The 26,941-nt window shown below is 41.3% G+C and overlaps 1 protein-coding gene across 1 annotated transcript in view; it reads right to left on the bottom strand.

Moving 5' to 3' along the window:
* arhgef10la (Rho guanine nucleotide exchange factor (GEF) 10-like a) overlaps window positions 1-26,941 on the bottom strand; it is a 120,199-nt gene that overhangs the window by 80,581 nt on the left and 12,677 nt on the right. The window contains exons 4-14 of the mRNA XM_073468882.1: window positions 18,100-18,263; window positions 15,880-15,975; window positions 15,663-15,790; window positions 14,291-14,386; window positions 13,448-13,556; window positions 12,223-12,323; window positions 11,680-11,757; window positions 10,095-10,274; window positions 8,840-8,956; window positions 2,617-2,709; window positions 1,529-1,699 (exon numbers count right to left, since the gene is read on the bottom strand). Of these exons, the coding sequence (XP_073324983.1) occupies window positions 1,529-1,699; window positions 2,617-2,709; window positions 8,840-8,956; window positions 10,095-10,274; window positions 11,680-11,757; window positions 12,223-12,323; window positions 13,448-13,556; window positions 14,291-14,386; window positions 15,663-15,790; window positions 15,880-15,975; window positions 18,100-18,263 (1,333 nt within the window). The remainder of the gene's footprint in view (window positions 1-1,528; window positions 1,700-2,616; window positions 2,710-8,839; window positions 8,957-10,094; window positions 10,275-11,679; window positions 11,758-12,222; window positions 12,324-13,447; window positions 13,557-14,290; window positions 14,387-15,662; window positions 15,791-15,879; window positions 15,976-18,099; window positions 18,264-26,941) is intronic.

Here is a 26,941-nt window from a genome sequence, read left to right as displayed (position 1 = left end):
GGCAACTACACATGGATATACAGTAAATGTATAAACAGTTTGCTGCACGAACACCTTTACACACATGCACCCACATACACACACACACACAGACACAGTTAAAGAATCCAATAACAGATGCAATTTATGCTACACTATGTTGGCACACGCTGTGCTTTCCAGTCATCCATATGTTTGGCAAAGGGAAATAGCACCAGAAAGCTTTTTTTTTTTTTATCACTCTGGTCCAGCTTCTTTTATGACTGCTAAATCAATACTTTTAGTTTTATGCATACTGCGCCAATCAAAGCTGGGCACATTGCAATTTCAGTGAAGCCACTATACCGCAAGCTGCTGTCTGAGTCCAAACATGGAGTTCACATCCTGATACTTTGATGTTTGTGTTTGAAGAAAAGGCACAATTTTCAGCGAATAATAGATCTCTCTGCTGTGTCCATTATACGACACACACTGCAGTAACACGTCTGACCATATTTCAGAGAGTAGGATGTCCTATCTGCGGGCAATCTGTAGCTGCTTTTCGGCTGAGGCACAGATAGCACACAAAATGCGTCATTAGTCCGAGTGAGACTGCCTTTTGATGACCACAAAACTGTACAGCTCCCTCAAGAGGTGGGCTGCCATAAGAATACACCCTTAAAGTCTTCAAGCATCAGTAGGCACAGAGGGCATTGCACCATCCACGTGTGGTGCGTGTGTGTGTGTGTGTGTGTGAGTGTGTGTGTGAATGTGTACGAAACCCATTCTCACTCACATTGTTATCTGTCCTATTCCGGCGACTTAGATACTTTGAGACAAAGAATGAATATTTCATTGGATGGTTATGGGGGCAATAGAGGAGACTGTTTCCTATTGGAATTCTGCAGTGTCACCGCTGCAAATGGAATTCTGTGTGGAGTGGAGGAGATTGGCCGAATCAGCTCATCTCACAGTCCTGGAAAGCAACGGCTGATAGAGAGAAATAAAGAGAGGGGGGAGGGCGAGAGAGAGGAAGACAGAGGAAGATGCAGTCACACTAGAGAAAGAGAAGAAGAGTGTATAAGTGGAGTAAGAGAGTAAGCAAGGGAGTGCAAGAGGGGGATAGACGGGAGGTAGAGTGGAGAGGGAGAGGAAGAGCGACAGGGTGAAAGAGATAGCTCTCTTACAGCTTCCAATTAAATGTCTCATTTACCCCCTAATTCTTCTTATTCAGAGCAGCATTTGTTCAGATTTGCAGCGGCAGGACTGTAATTTCAGTGTGGTAATGGAGAGGCAACGCCTCTGCCATTGCATTTGGTACTGTTTAGGGATGATAATGGGCATCATTTCTAGGAGATAATTTCTCTAAATAAAAATGCCTCCCCAGATTAATGTGTGGGAAAGTGATATAAGCAATTGCCATATACTAGTTTAATTTATAGGTGTTTGGCACACAGTGATAACAACACAGAGGGCTCAGAGGCTGGCTCACAGTTGATTTGATTGGGGCATATGTGCGTGTGCAAGGGCGCGTACATGTGCACGGGGGAGTGCATGTGCATCCAGTCACCTTACTGAGCAGGCGATCACTGACGCTGCGGGCTAGTTGTTGAGTCTCTGCAATCTGGTCAGCTACTCGTTTCTGTTCATTCAGCTTCTCAGCCAGCATCTCCAGCTCTGTCAGAGCTAGCTGCAGGGGCAGACGGTCCACGTGGCCCTTCGGTGTATTCTTAAGCATGTCCTAGAAAAGGTCACAAGGAAAGTTTTTGGTAAAGGCAGTGCAAGTTAAAAACCACTCTCTGGGTATGATTCAAAACTTTCCTCCGTTTCCTGCAGTATGCTGAATTGTAACAACTTAATGTGCTCTGGTTAGGAGAGTTGTCTTCGCTTTGAAAAGTTCAAATCTGGGTCAAATACTCTCCTTGCGTTCAGGTGTGTCACTGTCACAGATTTCAGAGGATTTAGGTAACTGTGAGCACGCTGACTTTTCACGAGTTATGTAAACTTTGTAAAGCTCATCGACTTACAATGTATCCAAATAATCAGAGACTGTCTACTTGTAGGACGTGCGGCTTGCATGTCTATATTTGTCCTGCATCTCTGACCAAGTGAAAGCTTGGTGTTGTCTTGATATGCATCTGAGATGTACCCCCAGTGCCTTGAGCTCTGGCTCCCTGTAATGTATGATTTAAAACATACACTTCCTCTTTGGAATAGTGAGTTTAGTCTGGAAGAAAATGCCTGATTCACATTCATAACTTATCTTTTTGAATTCATGGATAATCAATGCCTACTGAGGGATGAAATGAGCTACTGCAGATCCAGCAAGTCAAGCTCAAAACCAAATCTTTGCTCGGAATAGAGAGTGGAAGTCTGGATGTGAAGCCAGCAGTATGAAAAACTGATGTGGCTAGCTACTTTTCAAGCTCTGGCCCAGTATCTAACCCCAGTATAAAAGTATGTGAGGTACAACTTGTGCTTTAGTTAAAATCCATAATCAATTGTGTGGCCTTGCGGCTTTGGATCTTTATTCGTGTCTGTGTTGCTGAATCTTTAATGCCACTCCAGTTTCTCATATTGGAAGTGTTTTAGCTAGTATGACTTGATGGAAATCATTAAAACAAATGAAATGACTAGCACTTTGCAAATATTTCATACCTGCAGGAGCAAAATGAACTGCGGGAATCGTTGGATGGGCTTAACCATCAGGCCATACAGGGTGATGCGGTCAACACTAGACGCCTGCTTCTTCTGGAAACATGAAGATAAAAAAAGATTAAGTTGGAAAAATATTCTTGCACAAAATGACTACTAAGAGGAAACTATGCTATTCCTACTTTAAATGCAGCTTGTCAGAAATCTCTATAGACCATGTGTAGGCGTGTGAGTGGGAGAATAAGGTATGAAAATCAAGGTCTCTTCGTCATATGAGAGGATGAAAGAGGAGATTGTTTGAGTGTGTTATGTCTAATGTATTGCTGTGGGCGTAGGTCAGGAGAAGATATCGTTTTACATTGCCGTGTCAAGTCTGTTTCAGTAGAAAAAAGGCAAGTCACTGGCCACATTTAATAGATGGTGTGATGGTAAATGTAAGATCTGTCAGACAGAAATAAGAAAAATAGAGAAAACGGGTTGCTGAGACTGACATCATTTGTTACAAAGTGCAGTAGTTAACATATAATCTGTCGCCTTTTTACTCTAATAATACGTTTTTCCCTTCATGTACACTAGAACTGAATATCAATTACTTCATGTACACACATGTACAATAACAAAAAAATGTATTGATATTGATATTCTGATATTAGAATAAAGATTGGTAATTGTAATACCATGATCCAGCCTAATTTTTTTTTTGCCTTCCCAGCCTTTAATATTGAAATTAGATTCACAATTATCTGAGAATATCTGATGTTTCCAGCTGAATGAAATAAATAAAGAGGACTCAGAGGATTCAGTCACTGGCCATCATACACAGAGTATTATCAAATGAGATTGATGCATTTTAAACCATTTGTTTTCTTGGTACTGAACTCTCATTTTAAAATGTTCCACCATTTTTGAAGGAGATGACACAAAATGAAAACCTGTTCTGAGCTCTGCTGAACAGCTTGACACACCAGCAGGCAAAACCTAGGGATTTCACTAGGAAGAACCACTCCGCCACACCCAAACTGACCAGAAACATTATTTTAAATCTGTTCTTCAGTCAACAGAATTAAAAGTGTCTTTACACTGTGCAATAAAATCAATCTTCCTTGATAGAATTAGCAGGATAACACTCGACTTTTATTGAATTCTGCATCATTTCATGCTGTATTCCAACTGGTTGGTTTTAAATCGTTGGTCACAGCAGAACCATTGTGGATCTTTGGTCCTTCGAGCCCGGACTCCAACACAGTGACATCAAAGAATCGTTGTGTCACCTCCCATCACCTTGGTCTCAGCCAAAAATTTTAACACACCACAAAGACTACAGCCACAGGCGCCACTCCTGCATGTATTTGCTTAGCTGAAGAGCCAATCAGAGCCACCGCCACCGATTCAATATGCTCAGTCGGCCGAAAAGCTGATGACAAGGGCCAACTAGTGTCAATGGTGTGGGACACAGTCCAAAAACTGGGCCACAGACGCTCACTGATGGCCCCCGACATTGTCCAATGGCAGACAGCTAGCCTGGTGTGTCAGGGGCCCTAAATTTCTGACACAGCCTGTCGTTGGTAGCTAAGACTTTATACGAGTAATTTGAGGATGTGTCCTACAGCAGGACCAAAGAACTGTGTTTTTGATTGACACCCTAAGATTTCACCCGTTTCTCTTTGGTCTGGGTCAGCCCAAGATCACAAAGTGTTAGCCTTGCTAAGTACAGTGCAAACACCAACATCAAGTGGAAGACATCATATACACAGTCACTATAAGGAGACACCAGTGCTCAGTAGTCAGCAGCCACCTAACCATTAAATCACAGGTGAGGGTAGGAAGGCAGTAATCTCAAAGATGCTACTCTTATCCGCCAGATAAAGTGTTCAGCAACTGGATGGATACAGTACATAACTTTTTACAGGGAACCTTGAAAACCAAAGGTGAACCCGGAGTGGATGCTATCAAAAGTTTGAGGAGCACCAAGTGAAATCTTTTACCACACCTGACCAGGTCAGTGGAGAGGGAGATTTCCTGCTTCATGCACTGAAAATGCTTGAGTGGTGTCAGGTAGAGAGGCATTTGTCGGTGAGAAGGGTTTTAAGGAGAAGTTCTCTTGTCCCTTTTTTTTTGGAAGGCATTCATGTTCAGTCAAATCTAACACAGATGGTGTCTAACACTGTAACACTACCGGAGATGATATGAATTCAGCTGTAGTTCACCTGACTGATCTCTCAGGACATGACCTGAATTTTCTCAGTTGATAGAGAGCTCTTGTCTGTCATAATCACCAACCTCAGTCATGTTTCCATCAGACTTTGGAGCCTGGACCAACAGAGGGATCATTTGTCTTTTTGAGGTGGTGGTGTCGGACTCCCACCATGTAGAGAAAGTCACCAGCAGTATGTATCGGTAACTCCAAGCTGTCACTATTTCTCCACAGAGGAAGAAAGGAGTGGCAGGTTATCTGATATAACCAGCCAGCAGCTTGGGGTTAAAATGGAATATGTACAGGTGCCATAGACCAGCGAGGGTGCTCACATGAGCGCCGAGGAAGCTCTGAAGAAGGACAAATTACTGGTGCACTCAGTTCTTAGCAATCAAACCCTGAGTCAGGGTATGTCCAAATTATATTCATTGTAATCAGGTTAGGTGGAGTCCTGTTGTATCGCCACAGGTCTTGGATCTTTGTGTCTGATACCAGAATGGATCAGAGCGGACTATCTATCAACTCATGGTTTGTTATGATCATCACAGGGAGAAAAATGAGTTTCTTGAGGCAAGACGCATAAGTGAATTGTGGAGTGCAGGAAAAATTACGCTCCTTCTGTTTTTTAACTGCAGCTGCTTGTTCACTGGTGGGAGATCAAGCAAGCCGATGACAGACTTGGCGTCTTTTTTTTTATGCATGCCAGGTTTTCCAAGTATCCATTTCAGGTTGAGACAAAAGTTTTGGACACATGAACACCTCTTCTGTCGAGAGAGGGATGACACCTTATTGTCATCTGGAGAGTATGCTTGAGTTTGCTGGTGAAAGAAACTGATGCAGGGATGTCTGCACCATTGTTGCCCTTACTAGGGCTCACCGATTGTTTCATAAACTATCAGTACTCTTGGCTCCACCAGTGGACAATTGCTGTGCGGCTTCCCCTTGTCACACTGGGACCTACATCACTGATTTATGTATTTATTACTTTCAATTTGATGTTTATTTATCCAGATGTATTTATTTATGGAGCAGGTGAACAATTTTGGGCTTCTGGGAATCAACATTACAGAGCAGCCTGTCATGGTCTGCACATATCCCCAGCCTGGTATAAAAAAAGCACTGAAAAGACTCTTCAGGAAACTTAAGAAGGTTAAATTCCAGTGTCAAGTTCTCAAAAGCTTTTTACAGAGAAGCAATAGAAAGCATTGTGACTGGAAACATCACAAACTGCTGTGCTTTTGTATATTTGGCCTTCTTTTAAGCTCAAATCTTTATTATTCCAGCTTTAAAGATTAATTATTGGTGAACCTTTAGTCCGAACAGCTGTCTTCTGAGTATGAGGTGGGCAGCCTGCAGTCCAAGCATCCAAGAGCCCCCTGGACGCAGGCAGTGGCATGCTCAGAATGAGGATCAGCCACACTTCAGCAGGTGGGGCAGCACCACAAAGCACAAGTTGGAGAAGTGGTTCTCCTTCACCACCAAGTAAGTTGTCTCAATGTCATGTTTTCCTTTTAGTTACTTAATGAAAGTGGATTCTAGTACCATTGGAAAAGATCAGCCCTGACTGGCTGAGGAGGTAGCTGCAAATTTCAGTCTGCTGCTCTGTGGAGGAAAGTGGTTGAGCTTTAAAGATCCCATTAGTGGTTGAAACCTGTGTGCAACAGAGCAGGGGCTCTGTGATTTTTCTTTTTTTTTTCTTAACACAGCACAGAGTGACTTTGTTAGTCAACATTTTTCATATATTTAGAGGGGTTGTAACCAATTCTCACTGTACGATGCAAACGTCATACATCTAGATGCGATATACCAAATCGGGAACACTTCACTTTGTTCTTTACAATACATTTGCAGCAGTGTCACCGACCCGACTGAGAAAACCTGCATTTGTTGCCAGGCAACGTTAACTGCATAGCAAGAGGCCTCAGCCTTTACCGGTATCCTGGAACTGATGGAGCTGTCCCTTATGCTAATTTTGGGTTAAAATACTTGACACGTAGGTTTGATGTCAAGAAAAAGGGGAAAAGGACCAGACTTTATATGTCATTGGACCTGTCAAGTGGACATTTCCCCTCACAGCTGAAGTGAATTACCATAGAAAAGGCCCGATGACACCTCCAGCAAGTCCAATAGCAAGTCCTGTCATCCAAGCTGCTTCTGCATCCGGTGAACTGGATAATGCTCCACTACACTAGACTGGACGTACATCAATAATAATAACCTAATTGTACACAATAATTCAGAAATCCCATGTCTGGTCCAATTTATCCTTCATTACTTTTTTCTGTGAACACAATTAACAAATGTTGCTGGTTTACTTGTAACATTTATCCACAAAATGAGAATCAATTTTCTAACCTTTAAAAATTCCAATATATCAAAAAACAGCTGATTTACACTGAGCTCACGGAGATGCTTCTCTACAAACGCAGCTCTCATTTTACATTTTAATATCTGCAAACTGTGTCCCATCTCTGTATTATATAGTCCCTACCTATAAAATACCCTGGTGTGCAAATGTGCATGCAGTCAGTGCACCCAACCGATATTTTAAAAGCAACGTAATGAAGTCTGTCATTGATTCAGTGTATTTTCCAGTCTGTGTCTAGCCAATTTATTATTTGGTTTGTCTTCACATTGCCAGTGAGAGCTTCAACAGAGAGAGGAGCCTTTCAACAAAGAGAAAGGGACACATGTTATCTGGAGTAACATGCAGGGCTGTCAGCTGTGTGATCTGGTTCTGTAAATCAGCATTACAGCTCAATGATCCAGGTCATACTCATGCATGACTGCTAGGCGCGCAGGGAATTGTTAAACTCAGCACATTTAAATAATTGCTTGGCACCCTCCATGCACACACTGGCACTATTTTTCCTTGTTCATGATCCCAAATTAATATCTGAAAGATTAAGTAAACAGAAGAACACATCTTGATTGTCGGGTGGTGGAAAGATGTCCAATTTCCACTTTTGTTTCACAGATGTTTTGTAATTTCCATTTTCTTTTTGTTGCAAATCAGATTTTATTCTAGTTGAGGTTTTAATTCATTTGTAGATTTCTCCTTGTTTCATTATAAATCTCATAGGAGCTTTTCAAGATACACTTAAAGGAGTTTCAAATGCATAGAGAACATAGAAAACATTGCCAGATTCTGAGAATAATTATGTGATAACAACATGAATACAGGACATGTTAATCCGATTCATGTTCACTACCTGGACAACTTTGTACATTTCCAGAGTTAAAAATAGCACAGTGGCTTATACAGCACTTCAATCTAATTGCAGCCTTAAGTGTATAATACTGATGGTAGACAACACAATTTCACAAAGTCAGGACACACTTTCATAACATCCATTAACCCAATGTAAATGACTGTTTTTTGCATAAATAACCACCTGTTAACACAATGAATTATCTGTTTGTCTCTTTGGAAACCTGAGAAGTATGCATTATTAAAGCCTTAAGCTTTGGGGCTTTGCTAGATTCACCATCTGCTGAACACGACACAGGAAAACAAAACAGAGGTGCTAACACAAATGAGCAACTTTTATTTGAGAATTAAGAAAACATTTATAAAAGCTATATTGTGCCCAGACGTCAGAATAAAATAAATCTCTGGTTTCTGCAAACCACAGATAATTATATATTTTAAAGTAACATACACATCATATCAACATTTGTACAGCATGTGTTCATATCACGTTCACATTACATGTACTGTATGTGAGCTGACATACTGATGTATGTGAAACCACTGGACATCTTTAATGAGACACTGGTTCCTACTTCCGGCCATGTTTGTGGTGACAAAACTGGGTATTTTAAGCCAAATCGTGATATTTTCCTAACCCTAACCAAGTGGCTTATTTGCTTAAACCTAACCAGACCGTAAGCCCAGCACTGTCATGAACATTAAACATGAAAATTTAACCTAAAGACATGTTTCAGCATATCTGTGGTTTGCAAAAAATTCCATTGCCCAACATTTATTCTGGATATTGGGTTGACTGTACTTCATGAGTTGAAACTCACCTTTAGGAATTCCAGGAAAGCTGGCTTGGACATGCACGCCTTTTTAATGAGAGCCATGGCATTGGTGAAGTTGTTCACGTAATCACTGTATACATCCAGCACCATGGACTTGGAAAACTGTGGAAACAGAAACGGGAATACTTATCTGAATTAGTAACGAAAGCCCTACACTAAAAGGGCGTGCTCTGTCGTGTTGTTATTCCGTCTTTACGACAGCATCCACAAAACACTGTTGTGTAATTTCTTTTGACATCTTCAATGTCTGGCTAACCATCCACTTTGCAGGGCAACCCATGGGTAATTTCAATGTAAAGAGAGGCTAGAAAATGGCCATTTAAGTATAGTACTTAAAAAAATTGGTTTGTTTACTAGCACGGCTACCGCAACACCCTTCACGAGCCATTTAAGAGGTTGGGAAAGAGGAATGAGGTGGCGGTGTGTGAAAGAGTGTGTGTGCGTGGGAGGGGGTGTGTCTGTTGTGCGGTAGACATTTGTTCTCTCTCCTCAATTAAATCCACACCGGGCAGCCGACAGCGGCAGTCTGAGGAGCGGTGGGGAATTAGCAAATGGCATGAAGGTATTAACCCTCTTTGCTCGCAGCCTCCTTCAGGACCCTGCCTCTCAGATATTACTACAAGCCCCGCAGGTAGAGATACACTCTCAGATGAAGAGTACACAGTCCCAACCCTTTCCTTTTCTAGTGTGGCCTTATTTGCTGGTAGGTCTGAGGATATGAATGGAACAACACTATAATGGCCAGCAGAGGAGGAGAGGGTCGAATAAGCCCCTCTAATAGGCAAATAATGAGCAGGCCTTATGGATGAGCACATTGCAGAAACTCACAAAAGAATACTCTTACTGAACACTATTATTCTGGGGCCAAAATTTGTAAACACGCCTCCTGGAGATCAGTGAACGCAGTGGAGATATTCATCACAACTGTAATTGATTTCATGTTTGGGGTAAACTATCCCTGTTTGCTCTAAAAACCTGTAGCTCATTATAATTCTGGTAGCAGAGATAGCATGCGAAGCATTTTAGATGGAAATGCCAAAAAAAAATATGAGTACATTTACCCAGAATGCAATCCTTTGATTGTATTATAATTCATTGCGACAGAAACAAACAAACAATGCACACACACACAAACACTCACACATATATAAGGCATCAAATCATCCTCCAGTTTACATTTTCTATTTCGCAAAAAATACGAAGAATCGTCCCAAAAACATGCGCATGCACGCACACTAACCGATGCAACAAATAAGTCTCCGATTTTCTCACTGCTGTCCCATTCAGCCACACGTGACGCCAATGCAATCTGGAACATGGAGTGGCACTGTGTGATCTCCCTGATTCGGTAAAATATAGGCCGGATCTTCCTTGGACTCAGGATGCGTGGATCAGCTTCCATCAGCGGTCTGTGGTATTCCTGGTGAGATTGTGAGAGAAAATTGGGTTTTTTATTGTTGTTGATATGTGCTTATGTATGTGTGCGTGGGTGGGTGCTTAAGATGAATCAGCAGTCCGCCCGCCTTAAGCTTCTCTTCTTCTCAGCAGCATAAAAAGACAACTGAGGGGAAGCAGACGGATATCCTATGAATCGAGTAAAACTAGGAAATGTAGTCATTATGCCTGGAAGCACATCGAGCCAACGGATTCACCCATAAAACAGCATTTGCCATGAGCAAACATGTTCAGAACGCAAGGTGACTTGTAATCATGAAAGCCAGAATAATAATGGCAAAAAAAACAGCTCCCAGCAGAGTTACAGATGCAAGAACAACATGGTGAAAAAGGCGTTGATTGATTCTTCAGTCAGCACTCATGGGGATATTAACATAGCCTACAGAAATGAGTTGACAGATTCTTTGCGGGCAATATTCTTTGAGGAAGTCAGTAAACATGACTTCTTTGAGTCTGAATGCTAACCTAACCCTAACCCTAACCCTAACCCTAAGAATACATATTATTGTGTACAAGGCAAATATTAACGATGAACACACATTTTTGGGAGCACATGCCATACAAGTGCAGCGTTTGCCAGTTCGTTGCACGTCGTGCCCCTTTCGCTCCCCCCCTCTTCCCGTCTTCCTTTTCACCTCACTCTGTCCGATAAAAATGTCTTTAATAAAATCAAACTATCTGTGCAACAGTGGAGGTAATTTCTTCTGCTGTTTCGTTCATTTTATATCCACAAAATCCCTCACAGCAAATGAGTCATCGACAGAGGGAACATGAGCAGGCAGCAAAACATGAACAACTGTGAAATCTGTTTTACAGCAATAATGAAAGCTACAACCCTCAATGTCTAATTGTGCTTTTAGCCTTTCATCTTTTTATGTTATCTGTCTGGAGACACTGCATTTACCACTTGGCTGGACTATCTGAATACCAAGAGCGATTTCAAAAGAGCTAAACCTCCCAAAGTATCGCCCGCAATCATGTCACTCGACAACAAAGGTAGCGCATTGTATCTTGACAGTGAAGGATCTTGCAGTGTATAACGCAGTCATTGATTGCTGCTGATTCCATTTCAGTAGGCACTCCTCTTATTCTACTGTGATGAGGAGATAACAAGTCTCCTTTTCCCCACTAAAGAGATATTAAAGAGGAGAGGCTGCACCCCATCCTGCGCCAGCCCGAACGTCCCTCTGTCTTAGCATCAGCACAATGCAACAGAAACGAGGATGGCTGTTTCATCAGGATTATTTATGCTCAGACACCTCGGTAATTTGATGGATATCACCGCTTCTCTTTCCAGTGTAATTCATAACAGCTAAATGGTGAAGATATTGCATGTGGCAGAGGAAGACAACAGGGACTAAACAGCTCACCTGCAGGATTCTCCTGAGAGACTCCAGGTAGCTCCGCTCGCTCTGAATGATGGAGCCGAGGATATGGCGTCTGACAACCTGTGCAGACAACAGACCAGTCAGGAAATGTCGCACTAAGAGGACATGATGGGGCTGCAGTGTGCGGTATGCTCACAGTTAAGTACAGCGCAGGCTGATGGATTGCACTATAATCATGTGTTTGTCACAGGAGGAAAAAGACTCAAAGAGGAGTATGTCTGTTTGAACAAGGCCTCCATCGGAGGGCTGAGTCATTGAACTTCCTATGACGTGAAAGCCGCTGTTCGAGCCGTTATAAAACACACTGCTTCTCCAAACAGGATAAAAAGAATAAAGCAAAGAGATGTATAAACCGACTGAAATAACAAAAGAAGTTTTAACATGACAGCCTAGAGCTTTATCTCAAGGCTATTTGGTAAAGACTATGTTCACTTAAATGCAAGATTTTAAGTAGAGTGCGTGTTTCTACATTTGCGAGCCACAGAAATAAGAACAAAATGTTTGCAAAAAAACTGTCGGGTGCACCTGGTGGCTGGTCAGCCCCTCTGGCATGGGGCTCAGCTGCGGGGGAGGATGCCTCTCTTCCGACATAGCCACATCCAGGTATCCTGCATCATCCTCCTCTTCTGCAGACATTCGGAAATGGAAGGGAAAGATACAGAAAGGTTAAAACAAGCGTGTGTGTCTAACTGTGTTTGTGTGTGTGTCTGTGCGTGTTTGTGTGTGTGTGCGGTAGAGATAGAAAGGGAACAACAGAAAGGCAGCCTTCAGATCTCGCTGCAGCTGGAGACACACTGCGACACACACAAGTATATTACCTCAAAATACGAAAAGACTTCTATACTCTGAAAAAAAGACAGAGAGAGAGACAGAGCGATGGAGGAAGGAGTGAAAGAAAGAGAGAAGCAGCGAGGCCTTCGTGAAGAAAAAACTAAACATTTCAAAACAATACTGTATCTCTGTAGGAGTAAAGGAGGTACACAGAAGTGTGTCTGCAAAAACACGATCCAACACATTCTCATCTCTGAATTGGCACAAAAGACATTCGACAGTCTCAAATAAAAAAAAATCCCCAGTTCAGCTGTAACCATAAAGACATAAGATACCAGAAGCTTCCACCGTTCCAATTAAAGACTTTGGAATGATAACAGAGGATTGGTGGAAAAGAAATATAATACCGTGCAGATTTCCCTCGATCAACACCTAAAAATAGCAGCACTGTCCTCTTTACCTCTTTGTGATGGCTCGCAGATTTGTTTGAGGCGTGGGTCTGGTATCTATGGTTTATGGAGCTGCTCGATACTCCATTAATGGATGCTAATCTCCCTCTATTGTTCAGCAGGGGGTTCCTATAACTCAACCTATATATGGTGCCACATGAGTTGCTTCATCCCTCTCTTTCTCACACATCAAAAACTTGACTCGAACCACATCGTCCGTCTTAAAACTGAGAAAGCCCGTCTGTTTTATTTATTATAGTTACAATCAGTGAGATCTTTCTCTTTCACAGTGCTTTCATTTCTCCCCGAAGGGATTTGTATAAAGAAAAAGTAAGACTTTGTACTCTATCTGCCTCAAACACTACTTTGGCTTGGCTAGCTTAGGAACCTGCCTATAATTCAAAGGGTTAGCTGTAGTTTAAAAAACCCAAACTCCATACCCAATACTAGCACCTAAAAATAGAATAACTTTCATCTAAAAAAGCCAGCTGACCAACATTTACAAACTTTTTCAGACTCCTCTGCTTTACCCAATTGATCTTTTCTCTGCAGGAAGGAAACTTTTCGCATCACGGCTATTTTGGTCTTTTCAAGCCCATCCTTTGTTCCGCTCCTCGCCGCCTTCATGAGCTGCTGAACCTGGTTGGAAGAAGCACACAGAAACAACGAAGGTGCGTTAGAGCGCGAGGGAAGTGCCATGCTGCGGAGATTCGATAACCTACGGTGCTCCTCGGGAGAGAGAGAGGGAGAGAAGTGTCGCTCAGTGTGCTCATCATGAATCTCACCATCTGCGACTCCCTGTGGGTCGCTGTACAGCCTCTAATCAGAGAGTCTATGAGCATATCATGGAGAGATTATGGTAACAGAGTGAGCTCCACATCAGAGTAAAAGGGCTGCAGAGCTCAGTGTGGGAGAATTCGGTTGACCACAAACTCCACCCTGAGCATCACAGAGGGGCTGCAACCAGACTCCACAGGCCGAGAATACACCCAGGGTGGTAGTATTTTTAAATGATGCTACTTCAGGAAAGTAGGTCATTAATTGGGGGCGAGCTGCACTGGTGTTGATGGAAGTAAATACGCAGAATATTATTTAATAATTCATGTGTCCCATAAATGCATCTTGATATTAAAACAGGCAGGGAGAGAGAAAGAGAGGCCGACAGACATTCTCAAAGCAAAGTCCAAGGGAAAGCTGGGAAGGATGGTGCAGAGAGTCAGCAAAGCCTGTGAGTCAGCTGAGACTATAACACAGCACATTTCAGCTCTGGGTGATCATCAATTCTAATAGCAAACATCGAGCAGAGTCATTTGAGCTCTGCGAAGAAACAGTGTGATATGGCTGTGTTGTTCACTTTGCTGCTGGAGGTGTACCTTGATGTCATAGTTGTGTTTGCCAGACAGCCTCATGGCCAGCTCACGTTTGGTCTTGGCACAGCGATCCCTCAGCCGACGCACTTCAGGCGAGAGCTACAGGTGTTGGACAGGGACAGGCGAGGCATGGGGGGCACGTCACGTTAAGCCACGAGAGGAGGTAAATGTAGGGGAGAGGAAATAGAAAAAGGGAATGGAGGCAAAGTGATCAAGGCAAAACAAGCTACGAAACATCGGGAATTAATCACAAGCATAGAGAGTGAAGCACTGCTTTGGTCAAAGGGGTTATGCTGTATTAGATTAATGGACACTTGATTTATAGAGGGATGGGGGAAGGGGTGCAGGCAGTTTAGGGCAAAATATTAAAGAAGCAAATTCTGTCACAGCTCCCACAAGCTGCTCGAATTAAGCAGTGAACTGGGAAGGGGAGAACTTCAGGTACACTTGGTGAAAAGTTAATCGGGCGAGACTAATTAAAAACAATGTGTTTTTGATGAAGGCTTCGCTAGCCGAAAAGTGTTACCGAACCCTAATAGTCAAGGTTTCTTCATTAACCGTTCAACCAGTGAGGCTGGATCCTTTTCTTTTGTTCACTGGCCTGGGACAAGCGTGCCGAGAGAACTGTGGCGGATTTTTCACACCGCACCTTCCTGTGATTACCTGAGCAACTAATTTTCACTCCCGACGCAAAAAACTTTTTTTCCTCCCTCTTCGGTCTCAAAGCATTGATTTATCCCAAGATTTTCTTGGATTACAATGAGATTACACCCATACAGACACCTCTGATATGTAAAAATATGTAAAGGTAGGTATAAATCTATACATTAATAATGATTCAACTCAGCAAAATACTTTATTATTTTATTAGTATGACTCCAAAGTTTCTTTATACCTGCAACGGTGCATGCACGCCAAAGGCTGGTGAAGCATTAAGGAAATGCAGCACAGTGTGAATGTGCACACAGTGCCATCATGTGGAAGGCCGACACTGTGTAGCCAAGCAGCACAACACTGATGAACAGCATCCTTGGCAGAGAAGAGGCAAAGAGATCTGAGGCTTTTCACATAGAAAAAAAGCCTGGTGTTTACTTTCAACGCACAATGAAAGTATACAGCCTCGACAGCCTGTTACACACTTTTCATGTTCTTTATAGTTTCCTTCCACTTCTATACATTAATAAAGACGACTGCGCTAGAGGAGCAGGGGATGAAATATTCCTCTTGATTATTTTTTAAGTGTTGGAAAGCAACCAAAACAACCTGGCCCTGGTGCTATATAAAATGAACAGAGGGGATGTTCTGTGTGAGATAAAGACACGCATTAGGCATGCATTGACACACACACACACACACACACACACACCAAAACTACCTTGCTCTTCGTTGGTACTTTGGTCTCGTTATCGGACTGCTCGTCGTAGCTTTCAAACTCACTGGAGCTCCATCCGTTGTCAGCTTCCACAGGGCCACTGTCTCTCTGAACATCCTCATATATCATATCTGCTTTACAAAAGAAAACATCACACATCAGAAGCTCTAGTAGAGCGGACAGACATCCAGATCAGACGGATTCTGTCACAGCTACTGACCGTCATCAGGAGAGAGGGGGTCCTCGCAAGGAACGTCATCGTAGATCACCTCTGAAGCGTCCGCCGCCTGTGGCTCGGCTTCAGCCGCACGTACAGCTGGCAAAGGAAACCATCAAAGTAAATTTAGATTGTTTTTAAAAAGGGGAAAAAGAGTGCTTCCTGTCTTCTATCTTTTTTTCCCCCTCCCTCTCTGTTTGATAGCTGCACCTCCTGTTGTTAAATCATTCATTTACATTTCTCCCCCCAAAAAATAACACACTCAAAGACATGCACACACACACAGACAGACACACACAGCTCCAAACTACATCGCCTGAAACCTTTTGGCAACGCAGAATAGATAAAAGACGCCGGATCTTAAAGCCTTCTACAATTTACACTGCCTTTGAATATTTACATACTTATTGTATCATTTGCATTTAAAGGTCTTCATCCTCGGGGAGATCTGGCACATCACTTGTACATGTTGCCATTATGGCTTTGTCCATGTGACGCAACATGATTGTATCCAGCTCGTTTGAGCTATTGACCCATTCTATCTTCACGCTTGGCAGGATTTGTCATTAACTGCTTTCAAAGTGTTTCAGCCTAATTTAGCTCAGTGAGCTTTATTGATTTGGTTTTAAACTGTGATTTGTCTGCAACACTTTCTCCTAAGCCCCGAACAGCAACAATCACTGTTTTCAATTAATCTGATTGGAGATGTGTATTCTGGCATGGATTATTCAGCAGAGTTCAGTCTAAAATTCGAAATAACCTTGGACAGAATCCAGGAGATGAACAAAGAGCAACTGTTTTTCTACAAAAGAGGATTAGCTACACAAATGTTCTTTATATCTCGCTCGCATTTCCTACGCTTGTGCATTCAGAAAGGATTCAGAATAGAGAAGAAAACAACTGGATTTGGGCTATCAGTCTGACTATCAGCATATCTGCAAAGTGGCTGGGCCTCTTGGGAACATGCCTTGTTATTTCAAACGCGGTAAACCAGAAGTTCCTCACTGTGTTTTCTTACTTTTATTTAACTTTTCTCTACAGCAACACAATGACACTGCAGGCAATCAAAAAAAAATACACTGTTGTTATGAGTATGTCCTAGTTGCTAAAAATGTGAAAAGAAAGAAACATGGCAAAGTATTTTCAAATAAATGTCAGGTAATCCAATCACAACGTGTCAAGACCACAACTGCGGAGCGAAGGGACATGTTCTGTTCTACAAACAGGAAATAATTATTCATAATTATCCAATGGTCAAATGAAAACACAGTCTGTTTACAGAATAAACATTTATGCACTTCACAGCAGGTTCATGCATATGCAAAGTGTTTCCTGGAGTCTGGTGTTTGAAAAAGGAAAGTAAAAAGTACCAAATGCAAAAAAAACCCAAATGTGGTATTTTAACAGACTTCTCATTAGAATCAGTCGAACAGTAGTATTCATTTAACTTGCTTTATAATTTAGATAACTAGGAGAGATTTAGTATAATTTACTATTCAATCAGTTAAAATTGACTGTACACGTTCGAGATGATAGAAGAGGCCCGTGTGAGAAAACACATCAAGAGGGTGGGATGTAAAAAAATGGCAGCATAGCAGGGCTCCTTTGCATCTCTCATTTCTGAGCCACCTTCAAATAACGGCAGCACTGCTGACTGAGTCGAAATCCAAAAGCAATTTTCCCTCATGGAAATGGTTCTCTATTGATCCTCATCCTGAATTAATTGGATTCATGTCATGTCTGTGTGGAAATCAAATCATGGCAGAGAATATGTGCGCGCGAGATATGTGTGCATATTGTGTCGCCGTGTGTTTGAACGGAGTGTGTGCCGCTTGTACACGTGCACGTGTCTATACATATGTGTGTCTGGCCTCTTTCACCGTAGGAATCAATGAACCGTAAGATGACCGTCGGCCTGTAATATGGTGTTCTTGCCACCTTTGATCAAGGTCAAGAGATGCAATGTGCAGTACTAACAAAATACTTGTACACAATTTGTATTGCCTGTGTCATTATGGTGTGGTCCACGGGGTGTTTACGCAACTCTGGAGGCCCAATTGGTTTTCTTACAGATCTGTCCGCGATGTGAACACTATAATACAGAGGTGGAATGAGGCTGAATCCCAAGGCAAGCTCAGGTTTAATCTTTTTGGTCTGAAATTGAACCCTTGATCTACAATATAAGGTGCATCACTTCCCTGTCAATATAATTTAGTTCTGTACCTTCAGAGGTGTCCCTGGAGCCGGAGCTTTCCTTGACGATTTCTTTGCCGTGGTCTCCTGAATTAGCCGGCGTCTCCACAGCTGACGGCCCCACAGGAAGCCCTTGGAGCTCCTTTCCCACACAAGGAGCTGAGTTACCGCGCTCGGCTGCTGCTGCTGAGACCCTGCAAGGTACAAAAGTGTTAGCACAGTTAAACCAACACTGAGTGCCTGGTGCCTCATTACAAGTTAATTTCAGTGAGAGGAAGGGGAGGCAGGGTGGATTGGAGGTGGGGGTTGAAATAGTTCTTTGCTATCCAAGCATTCAAAAGCACACTCCCTGAAGGCTGACAGAGCACATACTGCTGCTGTCAAATCATTGTGATATTTTTTGAGGAAGTATGACCACTATTTTTTTTTTCACATGGGCAGCTGTGCCTTTTTACTTCCACCACAGTGTTTTCTCTCCCTTTGTACGTCTGTTTATTTGACTGCAGAGATAAACACAACAACAGATTTCAAAGACCTTTGGAGGAAAGTGATTTTTCCATGACAATTCAGTCTGTGGAGGAAGTAACAGTCATCTGAGATGGATATCTTGTATATTGAATAATGTGTCTTTCGAGCATGTTTGGGTGCTTTTTCTTTGTACCACTTCTCATTCACATAATTGTTAAACCATAATAATATCTTTAGATAGAATTATACTAAGAGTTACTATTCACAGTATGGATCCAAGACTTCAGTCAGTAAATACATTTACTCAAGTATTGAACTTAAGTACAATCTTAAAGGAACTTTACTTGAGTATTTCCATTTTTTGCTACTTTATACTTTAGTCGGCTAGAATTCAGGGACAAATATTGTACTTTTCACTCCAATACATTTATTTGACAACTGTAGTTACTTTGCAGATTTAGTTTAATAAAACAAAATGTAATCAACAACTTGATTACAATGTAACTGAGTTAGCCTATCCTCATCAGAAAACAATCATACAGGTCGCCTATGAGAGCAGCTTATTTCGAGCAATATTACGCTTCATGTTAGGTGGCGACCTCTGTGGCCGTGGTAATTATTACAGTGTCGTATAAAGAGCGACAAAGTACACATAAGGAGGAGGTCTGAGTGGACAGTGAAGTTAAACAAGTACAGGACTTTCATCCAGGAATCATGCTGTTGGTGTCCAGTGTGAAATTACATATGTTATTACGTACACAATGTAGGCACGTTTGTAGCTGAAGTATCAGAAGTAACAGGTATTTTACAGATAGCAACGGCCGTGCCGTGGTGAGGTTTTTCTTTGTGGCAGTCGACCTGTTCAGTCCTTCTGTGTGAGGATGTGTTTAACATTATAGATTAAGATAAAACTTTATTTGAGTCCCGAGGGGAAATTCAAACACCGCCCACCGGATCAACTAAATAAAGCAGTTAAACCACCTTTACCTGCGTCAACATTAAAGTGATGAGCACATTAATGCATCGATAATTATAATCCAATAATATAATATACATTATTCTGAAATACATCATTCTGCATAATGAATAATATTACTTTTGGTAACTTAAGTATATTTGACTTTTGACTTAGGTAAAAAGTTTAAAGCCTGACAGAGTATTTTTACACTGTGGTATTGCTGTATCTACTTTGGTACAAGATCTGAGTACAGATAAAGATTTATAAACATTTTCATCACCAAATAACACATATGGAGAGCTGCTCAGCGTTGGTGGAATGAGAGGTTCTTTTAAGTGCTTTCTTTATTTTCCTATTTGATTTCTTGTATGCATGCTTCACTTTTCCACCCACACAGGATCTTCAGTAGCACTGACAGTAGTAAAGTATTCAGGATTATACAGTGGATTATTTTATGTCATTATTTCTGACATTTGTCAAAACAACTAAATGACTAAATATTGACAATTCAGCTGTGTGTGAGGTGAAGTTGTGTGTGAAGAAGTTGTGTTGATCAATTTATTCAGGAGACCTATTGCAAAGCCGCATATGTTTAAAAAATATATATATAATCACGCCTACTGCCTGTCACTTGAGTTACTTAACTTGCCCCTGAGCACTGTCAAATCATTATCTGTCATGCCTGCAGGCTTACCAAAATCACCGCTGGCTTTCTGAGTGAAAACATGCCCTGAACCAGCTATTAAAAACTGACTCTGACATCACAGGGGAAAATCTTGTTGACACAGCTATCACATAGCCTGTGTTGATGCTGCCAGTTAGGGATTGTCCTCCCCCACATGACTGATAATATGACAGGACACAGCTTGTAGGAGAATCCCATCTACACTAATTAAATCTGTCCCTCTGCTAAACACCTCAGCAACGCTTGCAAAGCCAGCAGCAGCAGCAGCAGCAGCAGCCACTCAGACTGACGGGCAAGTCGTAGGCAAACAAGACATGCCAGGAAAGTACTGTGCACAAAATACTGTAATTTGGAGCTGTTCAGGAGGCAGCCTCGCAGACTCTTACTTTACATCAAAGTGGAAACGGAAGAAAATTATCTGCATTTGACAATCTTGCAAACCATTATCTTCCCTTGTAGGCCACAGTGCCAGGTGAACTCTGTGTTACGAGTCAGAAAGAAAGGAAAGCATGCCCACAGCAGACAAGGATTACAAATAATGATAGTAGATAGTTTGTAGCATCTGTGTTACTATAGGCAGAATAGTGATCGACAGGATTCATGAGAATAATGTAGAAAAAGCAAAATAGCCTCTAATTAATATATCTTGGATCGGATATGGCATTGTATTTGATTTTCAATTGCATGATCTTGTAGAATAGTGCATAATTGTGTAGTAGGATCTCCTGTTTGGTTTCTAATTAGAGTATAACTCGTTATAATAGTGTCTAAGTATGACATATCTAAAAGGGGGATAATTAATTAGAGTGTGATTTAGATACATGGTTTATAATTAGGGTAAAACTGGATTTGCTTATTGTCAAATTTTTGTCTAGTTTTTGTCTAATTTGACTCAAAGAAACCACTTAAATAAAGTGTGACCAAAGTTCCTTTCTACTAATTTCCCTGATGTTTAGACAGAAGTTTATAATTACAATCGTTGGCTTGTCTTAAATTAATACAACACTCAGAAAACAGTTTCAATTGTGCACAATATTAAACAAAGTCCAAATAATATTGCATAAATATTGTCAGAGCCATTTGAAACTGTTGATCATATTCTTCAATAACCAAATAACCTATTTTGAAAGCTGCTAAATTGTGTATTATTATTATTATCCTCCAAAACAAGGCAACAACATGACAGGTGGCAGGTGGCTACGTAACACCTTCCAACAGTTAACCAGTATCTTAAAATTAGTAACAGATCCATGTTTTAACCGACTAGTATGTCTGTGGTCGACTAGTGAGGGAAGCGTTTAATCGATATATATAAGATAAGTTCATGGGGGGAAATGTTGGGTCTCTGTAAATAAATTAATTAAAGAGTACAGTCTAGACTAATTGATTAATTGATTGATCCCTCGTATGCAATTATGACCAAGTGCAAGTATAGCATTGTAAATAAATTATATAAAGCATTATATAAATACAGTCCTATTTCTGGCTGTGTGTGTGTCGTGCTCTCCCCGTTGTGCTATAAATGCCCACCACATATCTGGAAATAGATGTACAGTAATGCTCTGCCAACACGTCATATCATAGAGCTACTGATAGTCGCCATTTGGCTTCGCAGCGTTGTCAAGCCGCAAAAAGACTATAAAATATGACTCTGCCGCATTCTCTATGATGCTGAATCATTCGTCTCAATCTAAAGAACAAAAATGATCTCAACCCACACGAAAACAAAATAAAGCGCTACTTGTCAAAGCATTGCTTACGATAAACTGATCCCTTGTCATTAAAATTGCTTGTGTGGAAAACGAATGGCGGCAGAACAATAGCGGTATACTGCTCCTCTGCCTGACTGTATGCGTTCATGTCAGCTGTGAGTGATTCGAGCAGTGTAGCTATCGATCCCGGCGTATCTTTGCATACCCCTTTGCAACTTATCTGTGCCCATAAGCCCTAGTGAGTCATATAGCTCAAGGAGAGAAGCAGGAATCATTTTTCAATGCAAATGACACAGCCTGAGGCAGAGCACAGCCTAAAGCAGAAGCTGCCTGAATGCAAATCTCACACTTCCATCTGTTTTCATTCCCTTCAGCTACTGTGCCAGGGCAGCACTACCTGCCGTAGCGTTCCCTGTTTTGCCCCCTGGTCCCTCTCGAGCATAGCTGTTCTTTATAACTGCGCAAGCATTGTGCCGACCATACTGATGGAGCTCTGTTTGTCCTCAGGTCATAAATCTCCTCATACAAACAACTGCCCACTCCTAACATCGAACGATTCCCACGATGCACCAGTTGTTACAGCCCGAAGTTGCTCCGTACGTGACCGACTCCAATTAGGTAGCTCTCAAATCATTTGGCTCGTGGCTTCTTGTTTTAATTGCATACACAAGTTTGTTTTTATTGCTTTTACAGTATCACCTTTTTTTTTTTGCCTTCACAGTACATCCAACTGAGGCAAGTACAACAGGGTGAAAGGGTCTTAACAGTGAGTGGCTGTGAAAAATAAATGTGTTCTGGAGGCTACATTAAGTAACTTTCTTCACAAGGGCAAAAGTGTGAAGTTCTGCAAGGCTGCAAAAAGGCGGAAAAGGTGAACTCAATCCAAACAGCTGAAGTAAAGTTTTATTCTCTAAGGTTAGAGGTCTGTGTACACAAAAAAGAAGACACACACAAGCCACGTTGTCATGGTATCTTTTGTGTCAATCTTTTCATTGCTGGGGTTCCAGGCGACGCACTTAATGAAAACTATCTGTCAAGTGGTAAAGTGAAGTAAGCGGTGGCATCAAACACTGGAGCACAAATCAAACTCACAGGAGAGAAATGCTGCCTTGAGCCTAATAGCTGTAACGCGCTGATGTGCTGTCATTGCAGTGTTACCAAAAAAAACACATATTTCTTTGCAATAACAATCGCAAAGTAATTTTGGCAATATTATTCTAAAACTGCTGACAGATGTGCTGGATGTGCTGACAGTCTTAACACCTTGATGGCGGAAAATGCTATTGATAGCTCTTCTTTAAAAGGCCGACTATTGACTAAACCAAAGTGGAAATGTGCACTCAGCAGAAATCTCCCTGCATGAGAAATTGCCAAGACCTCACTGCGACTCTGCTGCACACACACAAACACACACAAATGCACCTAAGCACACACATACGCAGTCTTTCATGCACACACACATACTCGCACAGCAGACAAATACACGTATACACAATCTCACACCTGTACGCAAGTACAGGCACCTCTTTTCAACACAGGAAAGCCCACAGGAATCTAAACCCTCAGTAGAGGTTTCTCAGCACACTTCCTATAGAAGCGCAGGTGGGGGGCCTCGCGGAAAAAAAGGGCCCCTGCATGAGAGGCTGGAGAGGGATGGTTCTGACAAGATCTAAACCAAAGAGTGTTTGAAAATATCTTTTATGTTTGGTTTGAGCTGAGAACGTTGCAGAAAATCAGGACATGTAAAAAAAAAAGTAGCATATATTAGGGTTGGGCAATGTCTACTGAACTGTCCACAGTGAAACATTACAATGGTCGGTGACATTGGCAACTCATTGGCAACTCTTATAAAGGTACTTAACCTTTTTTTAATATATACATATATATACTTTCTACTTTACTCTGTATATACATATGTCATTTCTAATATTCTCTATTTTAAATGTTAAGGGCAAGACATGGTGAAAAAAGGGATTAATAACAATATCACCATATAACCATTCGTTTCATTTTTGTCATGAATACTTTCACACAGAAGGCAAATATTACACAGTGAAAAAGCAACATCATTTCTTGCAGAACCACACCACGAATGATCAACCAATCATGTGATTGAAACACCAAAGTTATGAAACAAACAAAGCCATCGAGGCAGCGGCAGACCAGCAACTCCCATATTCTGCAAGGTAAAATTACTGTTTTGATCAAAGTAGTCTGGTGCATTTGAAGAGAGCACAGGTTGTAACTGCTTCGGTTCCCTGTCGGTAAATCCCACATATATGTCTGTGCAGGGAACAATCAAGGATATTCATATCAACTCGTCCACCATTTCTCTAGTTGTGACATGGCACAGAACATGATTGGTTGATGCCTTCATTAGCGGTCCAAAAGCTCAGAAATTTCCATCTAATTCTGGGAGAAATGATGCAGCTCGTTCTCCATATAATATTCACTTTCTTTGGAGAAGCGATCATGAACGTCCTGCAGACAGGTGTAGCACAGTTCCAACCTTTTTTGAAACTGGCATCCGAGGAGAGAATAGGAGGTAACTCTGTTTTAATTTTCAGGGTTGCAGCTGAATTAAAACAATCTTTGACTTGTTCGTAAATAGTGATTAAATCAGCACTTCAGTAAATCAGGTCTCATGGAGTTATTGCAATAATTAGAATTAAGCAATCTTCATTTTTGCTCTGTTTGATACACCTTAAAACACATATTCATCAGTTGTAAGACGGAAATGTTTTTAATAAATTACTCTAATTGGCTTTTTACACAGTATAATACCGCTGTATAAAGCTAGACACGATTTTTCAGTGTTTATTTCACTTTAATTCATATCGACTGATGGGATTTTGATTGCTTAGGGCATTAAATTGGAAGGCTGTCTTTCAAATTCACTGATAGCAAGCGAAAGTATCCTTCAGAAAAAACTCTGTCCGACTCTGTCTGTCTGCTACAGGGCTGCTGCTCTGTAGGTGACTTTGACTGCCGACCTCCCTGTGGAGGCGGGCAGGCAAAAAGACAGTTGCCTCAGAGGAATCAATAAACTCACATTATTATTAGTACTGCGCTGAGGCCTTTAAGCAAACTGCCTTCTTGATTGTATGAAAGATGCGGTCTGACTGCAGCAGGGCCGGGGCCATTTCATTCATCCAGTACACCTACTCATCTATAAATGTATTCTGAGACTGCAGTTCAACAAACATTATGAATAATAAAGCCTATTATGATTAGCTGGAATGTAGAAGTGCTCATTAATAAGTTCCACAAGTTTCAAAAGCTATTTCACTCAAAGGCAACAAGACAATAACATACATTTAACCCTCATGCAGCCTGTTTTCAGTTTGATGTGCCAAGGTCTTTGAGACATCTACATCTTAAAGGCGCTGAACACCCACACAGGTGTTTTCACTTATCCTAGCTGATTAGACTCAGGTAGGCGGACCTGTGCTGAGAATTATGTGAGGTCACCAGACTCCATTTATGTTCTACACACAATGATAAAGGTGCAATTTGTCCCACCCTGACTAGTGCAGCAAAGCCAACAGGAGAGGGAGAGAGTTGTCACTCATAACGCCAACACAGTCGTGAGAGAAGGGCTAATCAGCTGAATGCTTTACATCACCTGTGTGGGCTTTTGGTAAGTGTGCAGGGCTTTAACTTTCATCACCATACAAATTCAACCCCCAACTTTTTTTTTTAAATGTAATGCTGTGTAAAACATAAATGAAAACAGAATGCAATCATTCATTTGCAGACAAAATCACGTGTTTCACAAGGTGGCGAACCTCGTCTCATCCTTGCTTGTGAACGACTGAGCCTTTCAAGGATGCCCCTTTCATACCCAATCATGACATTACCACCTGTCCCCAATGAACCTGTTTACCTGTGAAATGTTCCAATCAGGTGTTTTTTGAGCTTCGACAACTTCCTTTTCATTTCCCCTGTCCCAACTTCTTTAAAGGTGTTGCTGGCATCAAATTCAGAATAAGCACATATTTACAAAAATCAGTGAAGTTGATGTGGTAAAACATTCAATGTATTGTATATGTACTGTTTTCATTTGATTAGTAGTGTTTTATCACTGTTTTTTACAGCAGCGTCATGAATTTTTGAAATCTGGATTGTACATTTAAGATGAATAAAATGTAATTTCTACTACCCAAAGCACTGAAAGATGACATTTGAAATTCTCAAGACAAACATGTCCTTTCAAAAACAATCTCCCAGACGATAATCCATTCCCACATCACTATTATTAGTTTATATTTGGACTATTTCACCTGTCGATATGAGTTCTAGGCCTTTTCTTCGATCATCTTCACATGTCACAGCAACTCTACTGCACGCTGGCATACTGGAATGGCTTATATATACAGACACTTAACTGAATTAAGCCATCGATGTTATTAGTTACACTTGTGTTATTTTCCTGCAATTAAAACTCTAAATGTTTGCTGTGAAAAAGATTGAATGTCCAATGTCATGCTTCGGTGCTTTAAGGATCACAGATTTCTGTTTACCTCCACTGTTTTGGTTTAGCAGAGGAAATAAATATATATCCTCTTACTTGTGGTGTTATTTATCTATCTAGATGGTCTTGGTGTTAGTTGCTGAGTTATGGAGATATTAGTCATAGAGATGTCGGACTTCTTTGAATAAAATGGAACTAGAGGACACTCATGAGCCAGTTATTCAAGATAATCCAGAGACCTTGTTGTGAGCAGTTTCTTGTAGGAACAATTTTTTCTCTACCAGACAAGACCTGGCAACCGTATCACCACATAGAAGGCAGAGACATTGCTGTTGAGTTTTTCAAATGTATTTTTTGGGGCGGTTTGAGCACCACAGGCCGACTGCCATCTAGTGCCATTATATTAGAGAGAAGACAGATCTCTCACATCTCTCTGCCTCGGCAACTCACACCAAAACAATCTGGATGGATAAACAGCACTACAGGGAGAGGAAAAATATGTGTTTTTGATTTTGGGGTGTCACTTTAAGCAGAAAATACAACATTTTTTGCATGGCTACATATCACTAGTGTTA

This window comes from Pagrus major, chromosome 6, assembly GCF_040436345.1.
Source record: "Pagrus major chromosome 6, Pma_NU_1.0".
NCBI lineage: Eukaryota > Metazoa > Chordata > Actinopteri > Spariformes > Sparidae > Pagrus > Pagrus major.
This window is presented reverse-complemented; position numbering and strand designations above follow the sequence as displayed.